The sequence below is a fragment of the Coregonus clupeaformis genome, chromosome 29 (assembly GCF_020615455.1).
Source record: "Coregonus clupeaformis isolate EN_2021a chromosome 29, ASM2061545v1, whole genome shotgun sequence".
Lineage (NCBI taxonomy): Eukaryota > Metazoa > Chordata > Actinopteri > Salmoniformes > Salmonidae > Coregonus > Coregonus clupeaformis.
The window spans coordinates 14,200,630-14,218,686 of record NC_059220.1 but is presented as its reverse complement, the minus strand read 5'-3'; the positions used below and the strand labels follow the sequence as shown (position 1 = coordinate 14,218,686).

The following is an 18,057-nucleotide window of genomic DNA, read 5'->3' as shown; positions in this document are numbered from 1 at the left end:
TCATACTGTTACGCCGACCTGAATCATACAGTTAGGCCGACCTGATTCATACAGTTAGGCCGACCTGACTCATACTGTTACGCCGACCTGAATCATACAGTTAGGCCGACCTGATTCATACAGTTAGGCCGACCTGATTCATACAGTTAGGCCAACCTGATTCATACTGTTACGCCGACCTGATTCATACTGTTAGGCCAACCTGAATCAGACTGTTAGGCCGACCTGAATCATACTGTGCTGCCTGGATATTGTTTTCACCTTGTCCTTTCCAGCATGGTTTTCAGCACTGTTAAGGAACTATACACTGAGTGTACAACACAATAGGCACACCTGCTCTTTCCATGACATAGACTGACCAGGTGAATCCAGGTGAAAGCTATGATCCCTTATTGATGTCACTTGTTAAATCCACTTCAATCAGTGTAGATGAGGGGGAGGAGACAGGTTAAAGGAGGATTTTTAAGCCTTGAAACAATTGAGACATGGATTGTGTATGTGTGCCATTCAGAGGGTGGGCAAGACAAAATATTTAAGTGCCTTTGAATGGGGTATGGTATTTGGTGCCAGGCGCACCGGTTTGAGTGTATCAAGAGCTGCAACGCTGCTGGGTTTTTCACGCTCAACAGTTTCCCGTATGTATCAAGAATGGTCCACCACCAAAAGGACACCCACCCAACTTGACACAACTGTGGGAAGCATTGGAGTCAACATGGGCCAGCATCCCTGTGGAACGCTTTCAACACCTTGTAGAGTCCATGCACTGACAAATTAAGGCTGTTCTGAGGGCAAAAGGGGGTGCAACTCAATATTAGGAAGATGTTCCTAATGTTTTGTACACTCAGCGTATATACAACACACACCACAAAAATGCACACTCAGCAAGCATCGCTGTGATTGGGCAGTGAGTCACGCACACCACACCATGCCATTGGCCGCACGCGGTGGTGGGCGGTGCAGAGGAGCATTACTATTGTTGGACTGTCATTGAAGGATGTGGTGACAGAAAGCATGATGGCCCCCCACCCGGCGAGGAGTGGAGGAGGGTGGAGGGAGGGGCCGGTGTGAAAGAGAGCGAAAGAAGGGGAGGCGGGCTCGGACCCCGAGAGAGAGGAGGAGCCAGAGCCAGAGACTAGAAACAACAGAAAAGTATGCGATGACACAGATATATAGAAAACACAGAACTGCAGTCGTTTCCTTAGCAACGTCTGACTGAAAGAAGAGAAAAATGGCTGACTTAGAGAAACCTTTCAGTTGATCAGTGAGCTAATATAATACTGTATGGGGTAACACAGATATAAAAGCCTTTATTGTGGTAGTAAAGAAAAACTGTTGGACATTGAACACTGCAGTAAAAAAACCTTCAAAGTCTAAAACCAAGGCTCACACTTTGACAGGATGCAACTACAAGGTCTTAACACCTATGACAGGGACGGAAGAGGAAATACAAGATGTGATGGTGTAATGTCTGGACAGACTGCTTACTCAGCATGAAAGTGATGTTTTCTAGCTGCACTGACAGAGACCTACTGTACACCTAATCCTTATGTATGTACAGTATGTATGTACAGTGAGGGAAAAAAGTATTTGATCCCCTGCTGATTTTGTACGTTTGCCCACTGACAAAGAAATGATCAGTCTATAATTTTGATGGTAGGTTTATTTGAACAATGAGAGACAGAATAACAACAAAAAAATCCAGAAAAACACATGTCAAAAATGTTATAAATTGATTTGCATTTTAATGAGGGAAATACGTATTTGACCCTCTCTCAATCAGAAAGATTTCTGGCTCCCAGGTGTCTTTTATACAGGTAACGAGTTTAGATTAGGAGCACACTCTTAAAGGGAGTGCTCCTAATCTCAGTTTGTTACCTGTATAAACGACACCTGTCCACAGAAGCAATCAATCAATCAGATTCCAAACTCTCCACCATGGCCAAGACCAAAGAGCTCTCCAAGGATGTCAGGGACAAGATTGTAGATCTACACAAGGCTGGAATGGGCTACAAGACCATCGCCAAGCAGCTTGGTGAGAAGGTGACAACAGTTGGTGCGATTATTCGCAAATGGAAGAAACACAAAATAACTGTCAATCTCCCTCGGCCTGGGGCTCCATGCAAGATCTCACCTCGTGGAGTTGCAATGATCATGAGAACGGTGAGGAATCAGCCCAAAACTACACGGGAGGATCTTGTCAATGATCTCAAGGCAGCTGGGACCATAGTCACCAAGAAAACAATTGGTAACACACTACGCTGTGAAGGACTGAAATCCTGCAGCGCACGCAAGGTCCCCCTGCTCAAGAAAGCACATATACATGCCCGTCTGAAGTTTGCCAATGAACATCTGAATGATTCAGAGGAGAACTGGGTGAAGGTTTTGTGGTCAGATGAGACCAAAATGGTGCTCTTTGGCATCAACTCAACTCGCCGTGTTTGGAGGAGGAGGAATGCTGCCTATGACCCCAAGAACACCATCCCCACCGTCAAACATGGAGGTGGAGGTGCTTTGGGGGTGTTTTTCTGCTAAGGGGACAGGACAACTTCACCGCATCAAAGGGACGATGGACGGGCCATGTACCGTCAAATCTTGGGTGAGAACCTCCTTCTCTCAGCCAGGGCATTGAAAATGGGTCGTGGATGGGTATTCCAGCATGACAATGACCCAAAACACACGGCCAAGGCAACAAATGAGTGGCTCAAGAAGAAGCACATTAAGGTCCTGGAGTGGCCTAGCCAGTCTCCAGACCTTAATCCCATAGAAAATCTGTGGAGGGAGCTGAAGGTTCGAGTTGCCAAACGTCAGGCTCGAAACCTTAATGACTTGGAGAAGATCTGCAAAGAGGAGTGGGACAAAATCTCTCCTGAGATGTGTGCAAACCTGGTGGCCAAATACAAAAAACGTCTGACCTCTGTGATTGCCAACAAGGGTTTTGCCACCAAGTACTAAGTCATGTTTTGCAGAGGGGTCAAATACTTAATTCCCTCATTAAAATGCAAATCAATTTATAACATTTTTGACATGCGTTTTTCTGGATTTTTTTGTTGTTATTCTGTCTCTCACTGTTCAAATAAACCTACCATTAAAATTATAGACTGATCATTTCTTTGTCAGTGGGAAAACGTACAAAATCAGCAGGGGATCAAATACTTTTTTCCCTCACTGTATGTACAGTACCAGTCAAAAGTTTAGACACACCTATTCATTCCAGTGTTTTTATTTTTTTAAAAAATTCTACATTGTAGAATAATAATGAATTCATCAAAACTATGAAATAAAACATATGGAATCATGTAGTAACCAAAAAAGTGTTAAACAAATCAAAATATATTTTAGATTTTAGATTATTCAAAGTAGCCACCCTTTGCCTTGATGACAGCTTTGCACACTCTTGGCATTCTCTCAACCAGCTTCACCTGGAATGCTTTTCCAACAGTCTTAAAGGAGTTCCCACATCTGCTGAGCACTTGTTGGCTGCTTTTCCTTCACTCTGCGGTCCAACTCATCCCAAACCATCTCAATTTGGTTGAGGTCGGGGGATTGTGGAGGCCAGGTCATCTGATGCTGCACTCCATCACTCTCCTTCTTGCTCAAATCGCCCTTACACAACCTGGAGGTGTGTTGGGTCATTGTCCTGTTGAAAAACAAATGACAGTCCCACTAAGCGCAAACCAGATGGGATGGCGTATCGCTGCAGAATGCTGTGGTAGCCATGCCGGTTAAGTGTGCCTTGAATTCTAAATAAATCAAAGACAGTGTCATCAGCAAAGCACCCCCACACCATCATACCTCCTCCTCCATGCTTCACGGTGGGAACCACACACGCGGAGATCATCCGTTCACCTACTCTGCGTCTTAAAGAGACACGGTGGTTGGAACCAAAAATCTCAAATTTGGACTCATCAGACCAAAGGACAGATTTCCACTGATCTAATGTCCATTGCTCATGTTTCTTGGCCCAAGCATGTCTCTTCTTCTTATTGGTGTCCTTTAGTCGTGGTTTCTTTGCAGCAATTCGACCATGAAGGCCTGATTCACACAGTCTCCTCTGAACAGTTGATGTTGAGGTGTGTCTGTTACTTGAACTCTGTGAAGCATTTATTTGGGCTGCAATCTGCGGTGCAGTTAACTCTAATGAAATTATCCTCTGCAGCAGAGGTAACTCTGGGTCTTCCTTTCCTGTGGCGGTCCTCACGAGAGCCAGTTTCATCATAGCGCTTGATGGTTTTTGCGACTGCGCTTGAATAAACTTTCAAAGTTCTTGAAATGTTCTGGATTGACTCACCTTCAAGTAATGATGGACTGTCATTTCTCTTTGCTTATTTGAGGTGTTCTTGCCATAATATGGACTTGGTCTTTTACCAAATAGGGCTATCTTCTGTATACCACCCCTACCTTGTCACAACACAACTGATTGGCTCAAACGCATTAAGAAGGAAAGAAAATCCACAAATTAACTTTTAACAAGGCACACCTGTTAATTGTAGTGCATTCCAGGTGACTACCTCATGAAGCTGGTTGAGAGAATGCCAAGAGTGTGCAAAGCTGTCATCAAAGCAAAGGGTGGCTACTTTGAAGAATCTCAAACATAAAATACATTTAGATTTGTTTAACACTTTTTTTGGTTACTACATGATTCCATATGTGTTATTTCATAGCTTTGATGTCTTCACTATTATTCTACAACGTAGAAAATAGTAAAAATAAAGAAAAACCCTGGAATGAGTAGATGTGTCCAAACTTTTGACTGGTACTGTATGTATACTGAACAAAAATATAAACGCAACATGTAAAGTGTTTCATGAGCTGAAATAAAAGATCCCCGAAATGTTCCATACGCACAAAAAGCGTATTCCTCTAAAATGTTGTGCATAAATTTGTTAACATCCCTATTAGTGAGCATTTATCCTTTGTCAAGATAATCCATCCACTTGACAGGTGTGGCATATCAAGAAGCTGATTAAACAGCATGATCATTACACAGGTGCACCTTGTGTTGGGGACAATAAAAGGCAACTCTAAAATGTGCAGTTTTGTCACACAACACAATGCCACAGATGTCTCAAGTTTTTAGGGAGTGTGCAATTGGCATGATGACTGCAGGAATGTCCACCAGAGCTGTTGCCAGAGAATGTAATGTTAATTTCTCTACCATAAGCATCCTCAAACGTCGTTTTAGAGAATTTGGCAGTACATCCAACCGGCCTCACAACCGCAGACCACGTGTAACCACGCCAGCCCAGGACCTCCACATCCGGCTTCTTCACCTGCGGAATCATCTGAGACCAGCCACCCAAATAGCAGATGAAACTGAGGAGTATTTCTGTTTGTAATAAAGCCCTATTGTGGGTAAAAACTCATTCTGAGTGGGTGGGCCTATGCCCTCCCAGGCCAACCCATGGCTTCGCCCCTGCCCAGTCATGTGAAATCCATATATTAGGGCCTAATTTAATTTATTTCAATTGGCTGATTTCCTTCTATGATCTGTAACTCAGTAAAACCGTTGAAATTGTTGCATGTTGCATTTATATTTTTGTTCAGTATATGTACAGTGCCTTCGGGAGGTATTCGGACCCCTTGACTTTTTCCACATTTTGTTACGTTACAGCCTTATTCTAAAATGGATTAAATAAAAACAATTCCTCAGCAATCTAAACACAATACCCCATAATGACAAAGCGAAAACAGGTTTTTGGAAATGTTTGCGTTAAAAATTAAAAACAGAAATACCTTATTTACATAAGTATTCAGACCCTTTTCTATGACACTCGAAATTGAGCTCAGGTGCATCCTGTTTCCATTGATCATCCTTGAAATGTTTCTACAACTTGATTGGAGTCCACCTGTGGTAAATTCAATTGATTGGACATGATTTGGAAAGAAACACACCTGTCTATATAAGGTGACAGTGCATGTCAGAGCAGAAACCAAGCCATGAGGTCAAAGGAATCATCCGTAGAGCTTCGAGACAGGATTGTGTTGAGGCACAGATCTGGGGAAGGGTAGCAAAGTGCGGAGAGATCTTTGATGAAAACCTGCTCCAGAGCGCTCAGGACCTCAGACTGGGGCGAAGGTTCACCTTCCAACAGAACAACGACCCTAAGCACAAAGCCAAAACACAGGAGTTGCTTCGGGACAAGTCTCTGAATGTCCTTGAGTGGCCCAGATAGAGGCCGGACTTGAACCCGATCTAACATCTCTGGAGAGACCTGAAAATAGCTGTGCAGCAACGCTCCCCATCCAACCTGACAGAGCTTGAGAGGATCTGCAGAGAAGAATGGGAGAAACACCCCAAATACAGGTGTTCCAAGCTTGTAGTATCATACCCAAGAAGACTCGATGCTGTAATCGCTGCCAAATGTGCTTCAACAAAGTACTGAGTAAAGGGTGTGAATACTTATGTAAATGTGATATTTCCGTTTTTTATTTGTAATAAAATAGCAAAAATTCTAAAAACCTGTTAGGGTTTTATGATGGGGGTTTTGTGTTTAGATTGATGAGAGGGAAAAAAACAATTTAATCAATTTTAGAATAAGCCTATAACCTAACAACATTTTGAAAAAGTCAAGGGGTCTGAATACTTTCCGAAGGCAATGTATGTATGTATGTATGCCTAGAATGTCATTCCTTGGCTGAATCTCCAACCAATGACTTCGACAGCTTTGATCGCTGAGTGGCAGAGTGGTTGGTTAGAGATTCAGCCCTTAACAACAACGACTAGTTTCCTCATTACTTCAGTATGGCCATAAACCCTGTTGCCATGGCGCCAGAGAGAGAGACAGGTATGATACTGTGTTGAGAGAGATATAGGTGTAGCTGTAGTTACTGTAGTCATGTTGAGACAGGACAGGACACACTGTGACTATAGGGGCTTGGACATGGTACTGAGGCTTTATCATTCAAACTATATGTATGTCCCTGGAATATATTGTAATACATTTTCATTACCTGCAGACATCTTCAGTGCTCCTGCTTCTCTTTTTCTGGGATAGACACCATGTTAAATGTCCTGGGGTAAGATAGTGTTTTGCTTTAAGACTCACCTACATGTCTATTATTGTAAGGTACTGGTACAAAGCTATGGTTGGGAGGTACTGGTAGTGAGGTGACACCTACCTGTCTCTGGGTCACTGAAGTCAGGCAGCGTCATGGCATTTAGCGTCCTTCTGTCTGCTATGGCTCTGTCCAACAGGCTGCTGCCTCGACCCGAATCACTGGACACACAGACAGAAAATATGTTAAACACCAACTAGCTAGCTAAGCTTCCGAAAACCCCTCTCAGCCCATCTATTCTCTTAGAATGACAGCTGCTCAGACTAAGAGCTGTGTTCTTGTGTGTCTTAGGTAGATTCACGCTTACTGCATGGTATGGGTGATGAAACCGAGAGCAACGCTCCAAGTTTAGGAGGGGGGTTAGACACACCACCACGCAACACATACAGTGCATTCGGGAAGAAATCAGACCTTGACTTTTTCCACATTTTGTTATGTTACAGCCATTCTAAAATGGATTAAAATGTTTTTTGTTTTTTTCTGAATCTACACACAATACCCCATAATGACAACACAAAAACAGGTTTTTAGAAGATTTTGCAAATGTATTAAAAAGAAAAAACAGAAATATCACATTTACATAAGTATTCAGACCCATTACTCAGTACTTTGTTGAAGCGCCTTTGGGTATGACGCTACAAGCTTGGCACACCTGTATTTGGGGAGTTTCTCCCATTCTTCTCTGCAGATCCTCTCAAGCGGTGTCAGGTTGGATGGGGAGCGTTGCTGCACATCTATTTTTAGACCTCTCCAGAGATGTTATATCGGTTTCAAATCCGGGCTCTGGCTGGGCCACTCAAGGACATTCAGAGACTTGTCCCAAAGCCACTCCTGAGTTGTCTTGGCTGTGTGCTTAGGGTCGTTGTCCTGTTGGAAGGTGAACCTTCGCCCCAGTCTGAGGTCCTGAGCACTCTGGAGCAGGTTTTCATCAAAGATCTCTCTGTACTTTGCTCCGTTCATCTTTTCCTCGATCCTGACTAGTCTCCCAGTCCCTACTGCTAAAAAACATCCCCACAGTTTGGTGGTTTGATGCTGCTACCACCATGCTTCAATGTAGGGATGGTGCCAGGTTTCCTCCAGACGTGGCGCTTGGCATTCAGGCCAAAGAGTTCAATCTTGGTTTCATCAGACCAGAGAATATTTTTGAGAGTCCTTTAGGTGGCTTTTGGCAAACTCCAAGCAGGCTGCAATGTGCCTTTTACTGAGGAGTGGCTTCCGTCTGACCACTCTACTATAAAGGCCTGATTGGTGGAGTGCTGCAGAGATGGTTGTCCTTCTGGAAAATTCTCCCATCTCAACAGAGGAACTCTAGAGCTCTGTCAGAGTGACCATCGGGTTCTTGGTCACCTCCCTGACCAAGGTACTTCTCCCCCGATTGCTCAGTTTGGCCGGGCGGCCAGCTCTAGGAAGAGTCCTGGTGGTTCCAAACTTCTTCCATTTAAGAATGATGGAGGCCACTATGTTCTTGGGGATCTTCAATGCTGCAGAATTTTGTCGTACCCTTCCCCAGATCTGTGCCTCGACACAATCCTGTCTCGGAGCTCTACGGACAATTCCTTCGACCTCGTGGCTTGGTTTTTGCTCTAACATGCACTGTCAACTGTGGGACCTTATATAGACAGGTGTGTTCCTTTCCAAATCATGTCCAATCAATTTCGAGTGTCATCGAAAAGGGTCTGAATACTTATGTAAATAAGGTATTTCTGTTTTTTTAAATGTTATAAATTTGCAAACATTTCTATAAACCTGTTTTCACTTTGTCATTATGGGGTATTGTGTGTAGATTGATGAGGATTTTTATTTATTTAATACATTTTAGAATAAGGCTGTAAAGTAACAACATGTGGAAAAAGAGAAGGGGTCTGTATACTTTACGAATGCACTGTAGCAGGCAGCAAACTGGGTCTGCCTCTGGTACGAACACTTTAATGCAAAATCTACTTGATAAAACAGAGGAACGATGATGGACTGGACAGTCATGGAGTTGGAGAGATCCCCTAGTCAAATGTCACAGTGACAGTTCAACATTATGATGCATTGGTCTGGTGCACTGTGTGGACTACTGGTCCCTGTCAGGACCTACTGCGTCTTTCTCCTCAATCAGTCATATCCAGGAAATCAGAGCCATGAGAGAAACAAGAGTACAGAGTCCAGTTCTTTTCTGTTGTTTGTTCTGGACGGTATATTTTAACTGCATTGACGGGAAAGTGCTACGCACGCTTAGGCAGTAAAACTCAAAACGCGAGACAGACAAACTGCCATAAAACAGAGCTCCTGACTAACTTTAACACGGCAATGTGTCATCTACCGGTATATTTCCCCTCCTGTAGGTTTTGTCTGAAGTAAATGCTATCTCACCTTCTATAATGAGCTGCTCCTGCACCCTGTATAAATTGCAGACAGACTATGCAGTACAGGAATAAGAAGGCTACAGTAGCCTCGGCTCCGGTCTAGTCTCATGCTGTGTGTGTGTGTGTGTGTGTGTGTGTGTGTGTGTGTGTGTTGGTGCTGTGGCTGCAGCAGTGGACTAGGAGGAGAGGAGTCTGGTTACTTGTAATTGGTCTCAGTGGAATAATTCTCCAGTTTAACGAGAGGCTGATATGATGTGAGGGACTGATCTGTCCACACTGACTCTCTCTCTGCTGCATGGCTGCCATTAACTGCAGATGGGCTGCGTTCCAAATGGCACTCTATCCATTTTGTAGTTCACTACCTATGACAGGAGCCCATAGAGGTGTGTAGTGCATTACATAGGGAATAGGGTGCCATTTGGGATGCACAGAGGGAGCCACTGGAGGAACTAGGTTTATGTCTAGATGGGATTCAGCAACAGTAAGGAAGTGAGTCGAGTTATGTAATACATCATTTAGCTCAATCAATCAATCAAGGCAAGTGTTTTTATAAAGCCCTTTTTACAGCAACAGTAATCACAAAGTCCTCTGATCTCAGGCCTGTGATTCTTTATGTACAGTATAGCTTCAGTGGATTCTTTAAAGCATGTTAAAAAGCCATGGATATAATCAGGGAAGCAGTTCTGCTCTCTCTCATCATAGTTAATACCAGCCTTTTGCAGGAGATGTGGCTAAAGTTGGAGCTTAATTTTCACACAGGAAATGGAGATAATGCACATTTGGCCCCAGACTCAGATCAATCTCCCTCACTCCTTCTTCTCTTACATTCCAAAAGACTACATTTTGAGTGTGTGAGGCATAATGATCCTGTTCCTGAAGGTGGTTTGTAATACTGCAGCTTGCAATGGTAGTGTCCAACATTTATTTACTGCCATCTTCTTACACAGTTCAGTTGTATTTAGCGGACAGAGCATGTTGCCAGTGTAATGGGTACTACTCTACTGTACCTGGGGTTGGTGAGGTTGTAACAGGACTTCCAGATCTGTAGCATGTGTTTGCAGGTGAGCAGAGCCTCCTCAGGTCCTTGACACAACGTCTCTAGCTTCACCTTGGTGAATAACAGACTGCAGGCAAACACAGGGGAAACGCACAGTTTAAAACACAGAAGACACAACACATTAACACAGAAGACAACAGTGTGAGGTTGCAGAGAGAGGAAAGCATCTTCAATGAGGAGCACTAGAATTCTATCTCTAGGATGCCTGGAAGGGGGGGTAATGAAAGATTAATGCCAATTTGAGCAGAGAGAGAGAGAGCAGAGAGAGAGAAAGAGAAAAAGAGAGAGAGAGAAGAGCGAATAGGAGAATACAGTTTTCATTTATAGAACCCCCTCATCCACCCTTCTGCTCTCCTCCCTCCCAGCCTATTGCGTTCCTCCCAGCGCAGTGTAGTGAAATAAATGACAATCTATACTGAACAAAAATAAACATGCAACCATTTCAACAATTTTACTGAGTTGCAGTTCAATTGAAATAAATTCATTAGGCCCTAATCTATGGATTTCACATGACTGGGCAGGGGCGCAACCAGGGTGGGCCTGGGAGGGCATAGGCCCACCCACTTGGGAGCCAGGCCTAGCAAATCAGAATGATTTTTTTCCCCCACAAAAGGGCTTTATTTCAGACAGAAATACTCCTCAGTACCCCCCTCTCAGCACTTGATATGCCACACCTGTCAGGTGGATGGATTACTTTGGCAAAGAAGAAATGGTTTCTAACAGGGATGTAAACAAATGTGTGGTCCTCTGTAGCTCAGCTGGTAGACCACGGCGCTTGTAACGCCAAGGTAGTGGGTTCGATCCCCGGGACCACCCATACACAAAAATGTATGCACGCATGACTGTAAGTCGCTTTGGATAAAAGCGTCTGCTAAATGGCATATTATTATTATTATTAAATGTATGCACAACATTTGAGAGAAATATGATTTTTGTGCGTATGGAAAATTGCTGGGATCTTTTATTTCAGCTCATGAAACATAGGACCAACACTTTACATGTTGCGTTTATATTTTAGTTCAGTATAAGTAGTTCCCATTCAAACATCACATTACCGTCACCCTTTCATCACTTTCTCATCCCAACATACAGTACCAGCTACTGAACAGGACTCCTATGTCTGTGTGTGTGCACACACACACACACACACACACACCACTCTCCCCCAGGGAAAGATGATCAAGCTCATGAAAAAAAAAAGTTAAAATCGTGTTATTTTTCAAGTTGTGTAAGTGGCTGAGGCAGAGAGAGAGGCACAGCAGCCAGCACCGTGGTGCCCTGAGGGTACAGCAGGCTAAATCTATTAGAAATGGAGAGATTCAAACACTGGAAACAAACAGAGCAGGGAAAAGGGAGAAAAAAAGGATCTCCGGATTACACAGAGACAGGGGTGTTAGAGGGGAAGTGTTTGTATACAAATTAACCATCAGACACCGGAGAGGAGGAGAGGAGATGGGGAGGGGATGGAGAAGAGGAGAGGAGATGGGGGAGGAGGAGGAGAGGAAAAGAGGAGATGGGAAGGAGGAGAGGAGATGGGGAGGAGGAGAGGAGATGGGGAGGAGGAGGAGAGGAGATGGGGGAGGAGTAGAGGAGATGGGGAGGAGGAGATGGGGAGGAGGAGAGGAGGTGGAGGAGATGGAGAGGAGGAGGAGAGGAGAAGAGGAGATGGGAGGAGGAAAGGAGATGGGGAGGAAGAGATGAGAGAAGGAGAGGAGGAGGAGAGGAGAAGAGGAGATGGGAAGGAGGAGAGGAGATGGGGAGGAGGAGAGGAGATGTGGAGAGGAGATGGGGAGGAGGAGGAGATGGAGAGGAGGAGAGGAGATGGGGAGGAGGAGAGGAGATGGGGAGGAGATGGAGATGAGGAGGAGAGGAGAAGAGGAGATGGGAGAGGAGATGGTCCTCTGTAACTCAATTGGTAGAGCATGGCGCTTGTAACGCCAGTGTAATGGGTTCGATCCCCGGGACCACCCATACGTAAACATGTATGTGCACATGACTGTAAGTCGCTTTGGATAAAAGCGTCTGCTAAATGGCATATTATTATTATAGATGGGGAGGAGGAGAGGAGATGGGGGAGGAGGAGAGGAGATGGAGAGGAGATGGAGAGAAGAAGAGGAGGAGGAGAGGAGAAGAGGAGATGGGAAAGATGGGGAGGAGGAGAGGAGATGTAGAGGAGATGGAGAGGAGGAGAGGAGGAGAGGAGATGGAGTGGAGGAGAGGAGATGGAGTGGAGGAGAGGAGATGGAGTGGAGGAGGATGAGAGGAGGAGAGGAGATGGAGAGGAGATGGGGAGGAGGAGAGGAGATGGAAGGGAGGGAGGAGAGGAGAAGAGGAGATGGGGGAGGAGAGGAGATGGGGGAGGAGGAGAGGAGATGGAGAGAAGAAAAGGAGGAGGAGAGGAGAAGAGGAGGAGGAGAGGAGAAGAGGAGCTGGGGAGGAGGAGAGGAGATGGGGAGGAGTAGAGGAGATGGAGTGGAGGAGAGGAGGTGGAGGAGGAGGAGAGGAGATGGGGGAGGGAGAGAGAGAGGAGATGAGAGGAGATGGAAGAGAGGAGGAGAGGAGGTGGAAGGGAGGAGAGGAGAAGAGGAGATGGGAAGGAGGAGAGGAGATGCAGAGGAGGAGAGGAGATGGAGGAGGGGAGGAGATGGAGTGGAGGAGGAGAGGAGAAGAGGAGATGGGAAGTAGGAGAGGAGATGGGGGAGGAGGACAGGAGAAGTAGAGAAGATTGAGAGGAGATGGAGAGAAGGAGAGGAGTGGGGAGGAGAAGAGGAGATGGGGAGGAGGAGAGGAGATGGGGAGGAGGAGAGGAGAGGAGAGGAGAGGAGGAGAGGAGATGGAGTGGAGGAGAGGAGGTGGAGGAGGGGAGGGGAGGAGATGGAGAGGAGGAGGAGATGGGAGAGGAGATGGGGAGGAGGAGAGGAGATGGGGGAGGAGGAGAGGAGATGGAGAAGAGATGGAGAGAAGGAGAGGAGGAGGAGAGGAGAAGAGGAGATGGGGAGGAGGAGAGGAGATGGGGAAGAGGAGAGGAGATGGGGAGGAGGAGAGGAGATGGGGAGGAGGAGAGGAGATGGGGAGGAGGAGAGGAGAAGGAGTGGAGGAGAGGTGGAGGAGAGGAGATGGAAAGGAGATGGGGGAGGAGGAGAAGAGGATATGGAGAGGAGGAGATGGGGAGGAGGAGAGGAGATGGAGAGGAGGAGATGGGGAGGAGGAGAGGAGATGCAGAGGAGAAGAGGAGATGGGAAGTAGGAGAGGAGATGGGGGAGGAGGACAGGAGAAGTAGAGAAGATTGAGAGGAGATGGAGAGAAGGAGAGGAGTGGGGAGGAGAAGAGGAGATGGGGAGGAGGAGAGGAGATGGGGAGGAGGAGAGGAGATGGAGTGGAGGAGAGGTGGAGGAGAGGAGATGGAAAGGAGATGGGGGAGGAGGAGAAGAGGATATGGAGAGGAGGAGATGGGGAGGAGGAGAGGAGATGGAGAGGAGGAGATGGGGAGGAGGAGAGGAGATGGAGAGGAGATGTGGGAGGAGGAGAGGGAGAGGAGGAGGAGAGGAGAAGAGGAGATGATAGGAGGAGAGAAGATGGGGAGAGGAGATGGAGAGGAGGAGAGGAGATGGGGGGAGGAGAAGAGGAGATGGGGAGGAGGAGGAGAGGAGATGGAGAGGAGAAGAGGAGATGTGGAGGAGGAGAGGAGATGGGGAAGAGGAGAGGAGATGGGGAGGAGGAGAGGAGATGGGGAGGAGGAGGAGAGGAGATGGGGAGGAGGAGAGGAGGAGGAGAGGAGATGGAGTGGAGGAGAGGAGATGGAAAGGAGATGGGGGAGGAGGAGAGGAGGAGGAGAAGAGGATATGGAGAGGAGGAGATGGGGAGGAGGAGAGGAGATGGAGAGGAGATGTGGGAGGAGGAGAGGGAGAGGAGGAGAGGGGGAGGAGAGGAGAAGAGGAGATGATAGGAGGAGAGAAGATGGGGAGAGGAGATGGAGAGAGGAGATGGAGAGGAGGAGAGGAGATGGGGGGAGGAGAAGAGGAGATGGGGAGGAGGAGGAGAGGAGATGGAGAGGAGAAGAGGAGATGGAGAGGAGAAGAGGAGATGTGGAGGAGAGGAGATGGGGCGGAGGAGAGGAGATGGAGAGGAGATGGAGAGGAGTCAGAGGAGTCTGAGAGGAGATGGAGAGGAGGAGAGGAGATGGAGAGGAGAAGAGGAGATGGGGAGGAGGAGAGGAGATGGGGAGGAGGAGAGGAGGAGAGGAGATGGGGAGGAGGAGGAGAGGAGATGGAGAGGAGGAGAGGAGGAGAGGAGATGGGGAGGAGCACTGTGATTTCTATCTGTAACAAAAATACTTGAAAAAAACAATGAATTAGAAATTGCTTTCCCTCTCTGCCGCCAAAATAACCAAGTGGATCTTTGTGTGTGTGTGGTGTGTGTGTATGTGTGTGTGGATGGCTGGCCGGCCGGCATTGAGCAGAGTGGCACACTGACTGATACTTTGGTTAATGTGTTTGTCTACATGCCAACGCCAATGTTGTAGAATGCCTCTGTGATGGCATGCCTGAGAAGTATAAGATAAAACAACACCTCGGCACAACACGGACTGTGAAGAGACACACACACACATTGTAACATTGTTTTGTTGTAATACTGTAAATGTTATATTGTACATTTGTAATGGTGGAGCAGTGTACATTTGTATAGTGCACAGTGTCTTATGTGATGTATTGGACCTCTAAGCCAGTTCCACTGTATTTTGTCATTGTTACCCTCTAATCAGGGACTGATTTAGACCTGTGACACCAGGTGTGCGCAATTAATTATCAGGTAGAACAGAAAACCAGCAGGCTCCGGACCTCATAGGGTAAGAGTTGAATACCCCCGATGTAGACTATTGTTTTCTTGTGATTGTTTTGCTCCTGTTCGGACCCCAGGAAGAGTAGCGGCTGCCTTGGCAACAGCTAATGGGGATCCTAATAAATACAAAATAAAGAGGGTATAAGAGTGAGTCTGTTGTGGAGAAAGGCCAGACTCCAGACTCACATGAAGTTCTCGGGGTACTCGCTGAGGGCCATCTCGATGATGTTGAGAGCGTCGTGGTAGTGTTTCTGAGCCGACAGCAGCAGGGCCAGCAGGTGGAGTGAGTGCACGTCGTCTCCCTGCAGCTGCAGAGCCTGACGCACGTACCCCAGCGCCTCCGGGATCTACAGCACACAGACGACACGGGTCAGATCACCACCAGTCATCCACAGCTAGGGGTGCTGCTATCTGGCCATGCTGGAGGGGACAGAAGTATGGAGGAACCCTAACCTTAACCCCTATTACATTTGAACTCATTATATGGATACAATGTTACGGTAGAAAGCCCTTTCAGACCACAAAAGTAAATTGAATCACTAATCCCTAACCTTTACCCTTGACATTAATTAAAGGCAAATAGCTCATGTACTTGCTCAGTTTTCACTTCATCAGTTTTAATGTATTTTTTCCCCCCATGCATGCCCATCTTGTGCCAACCAATCACAGATATAACAGGGTTATTATATCTATGCTAATGTCTCTCCCAGCTCAGCCAATCACATCTCTGATGGAGTAGATACATGGTCAGACATAAATTACTTGTTAACACCTGCTTAAATCTACCCAGAAAATGACTAATATCAGGTCCTTTTCATTGGTCTACCGCTGCCGGAAATCAATGGTATACACTACATGGCCAAAAGCGTTCAAATTAGTGGATTCGACTATTTCAGCCACACCCATTGCTGACAGGTGTATAAAATCGAGCACACAGCCATGCAATCTCCATAGACAAACATTGGCAGTAGAATGACCCGTACTGAAGAGCTCAGTGACTTTCAACGTGGCACTGTCATAGGAAGCCACCTTTCCAACAAGTCAGTTAGTCAAATATTTGCCCTGCAAGAGCTGCCCCGGTCAACTGTAAGTGCTGTTATTGTGAAGTGGAAATGTCTAGGAGCAACAACGGCTCAGCTGCGAAGTGGTAGGCCACACAAGATCACAGAACGGGACCGCTGAGTGCTGAAGCGCATAGTGCGTAAAAATTATCTGTCCTCGGTTGCAACACTCACTACCGAGTTCCAAACTGCCTCTGGAAGCAACGTCAGCACAATAACTGTTCGTCGGGAGCTTCATGAAATGGGTTTCCATGGCCGGGCAGCCACACACAAGCCTAAGATCACCATGCGCAATGCCAAGCGTCGGCTGGACTGGTGTAAAGCTCGCCACCATTGGACTCTGGAGCAGTGGAAACGCGTTCTTTGGAGTGATGAATCACACTTCACCATCTGGCAGTCCGACGGACGAACCTGGGTTAGAGGATGCCAGGAGAACGCTACCTGCCCAAATGCATAGTACCATCTGTACAGTTTGGTGGAGGAGGAATAATGGTCTGGGGCTGTTTTTCATGGTTCGGGCTAGGCCCCTTAGTTCCAATGAAGGGATATTTTAACGCTACAGCACACAATGACATTCTAGACGATTCTGTGCTTCCAACTTTGTGGCAACAGTTTGGGGAAGGCCCTTTCCTGTTTCAGCATGACAATGCCCCCGTGCACAAAGCGAGGTCCATACAGAGGTGGTTTGTCGAGATAGGTGTGGAAGAACTTGACTTGCCTCCACAGAGCCCTGACCTCAACCCCATCGAACACCTTTGGGATGAATTGGAACGCCGACTGCGAGCCAGGCCTAATCGACCTCACTAATGCTCTTGTGGCTGAATGGAAGCAAGACCCCGCAGCAATGTTCCAACATCTAGTGGAAAGCCTTCCCAGAAGAATGGAGGCTGTTATAGCAGCAAAGGGGGGACCAACTCCATATTAATGCCCCTGAATTTGGAATGAGATGTTTGAAGAGCTGGTGTCCACATACCTTTGGCCATGTAGTGAATGTTAGCGGTGTGTGTTTGTGTGTGTGGTTGTGTGTGTGTGTATCAATACTGGTCAGCAGATTAATCTACTCGGAGACTGTATTTGGTATTAGAGTCACCTGGGAGTTTTATATTACAATGGTTGTTACTGAATATAATTTATAATTCACAATCCCTCTCTCTCCTCTCCTATCCCTCTCCTCCTCAACCTTCCCTTCTCTTTTCTACCACCTCTCCTTCTCCTCTATGCTCCTCACCTCCCCCTCCACTCCTTCTCCTTTCTCCTCCTCCTCCCTACCCTCATCCCTCCCCTCTACTTCTCCACTCCCCTTCCTCTCCCCTCCAGACCTCGCGTCACAAATCCACCCTTGACATTCAATTTCCTTCTCATTGTTTGAAAAACATTTTCTTTCCCCGATGCGTCTCGTCACATTATTTCCCGGCTCCCCGTGTCTCAAATCAACACTTTATGTGTGAGGGTGCTGTGGGTGGTGCAGGGGTTTACTGTTTATTTTTTGGTCATATTTCTTATTTCCCCTGCAAGATTTAGGCTAAGTGATTTATTTTAGTGGTGACATAGCCTTCATTGTTGGGGGAGTTAGTCGCGGAGTGGGGATGGCGTCTCAGGTGGAAAAGCGTCCCTGTCTCTCCGTCATGGTTTCAGGTGTATGCCTGAGCCGAATGTGACGGTGGAGAATGTTCTCCTCGCTGTGTGAGAACAG

The 18,057-nt window shown here is 46.5% G+C and overlaps 1 protein-coding gene across 4 annotated transcripts in view; it reads right to left on the bottom strand.

The window, feature by feature from the left end:
• Window positions 1-18,057, bottom strand: part of LOC121544750 (tetratricopeptide repeat protein 7B) — a 94,276-nt gene that overhangs the window by 24,304 nt on the left and 51,915 nt on the right. For 3 of the 4 annotated variants that reach the window (XM_041854869.2, XM_045209111.1, XM_045209112.1), the window contains 3 exons: window positions 15,490-15,650; window positions 10,415-10,531; window positions 7,120-7,217 (listed from right to left, as the gene is read on the bottom strand). In XM_041854869.2, the coding sequence (XP_041710803.1) occupies window positions 7,120-7,217; window positions 10,415-10,531; window positions 15,490-15,650 (376 nt within the window). Of the gene's footprint in view, window positions 1-6,951; window positions 7,013-7,119; window positions 7,218-10,414; window positions 10,532-15,489; window positions 15,651-18,057 lie in introns of all 4 variants that reach the window. The other variant, XM_045209110.1, reaches the window with a different exon arrangement.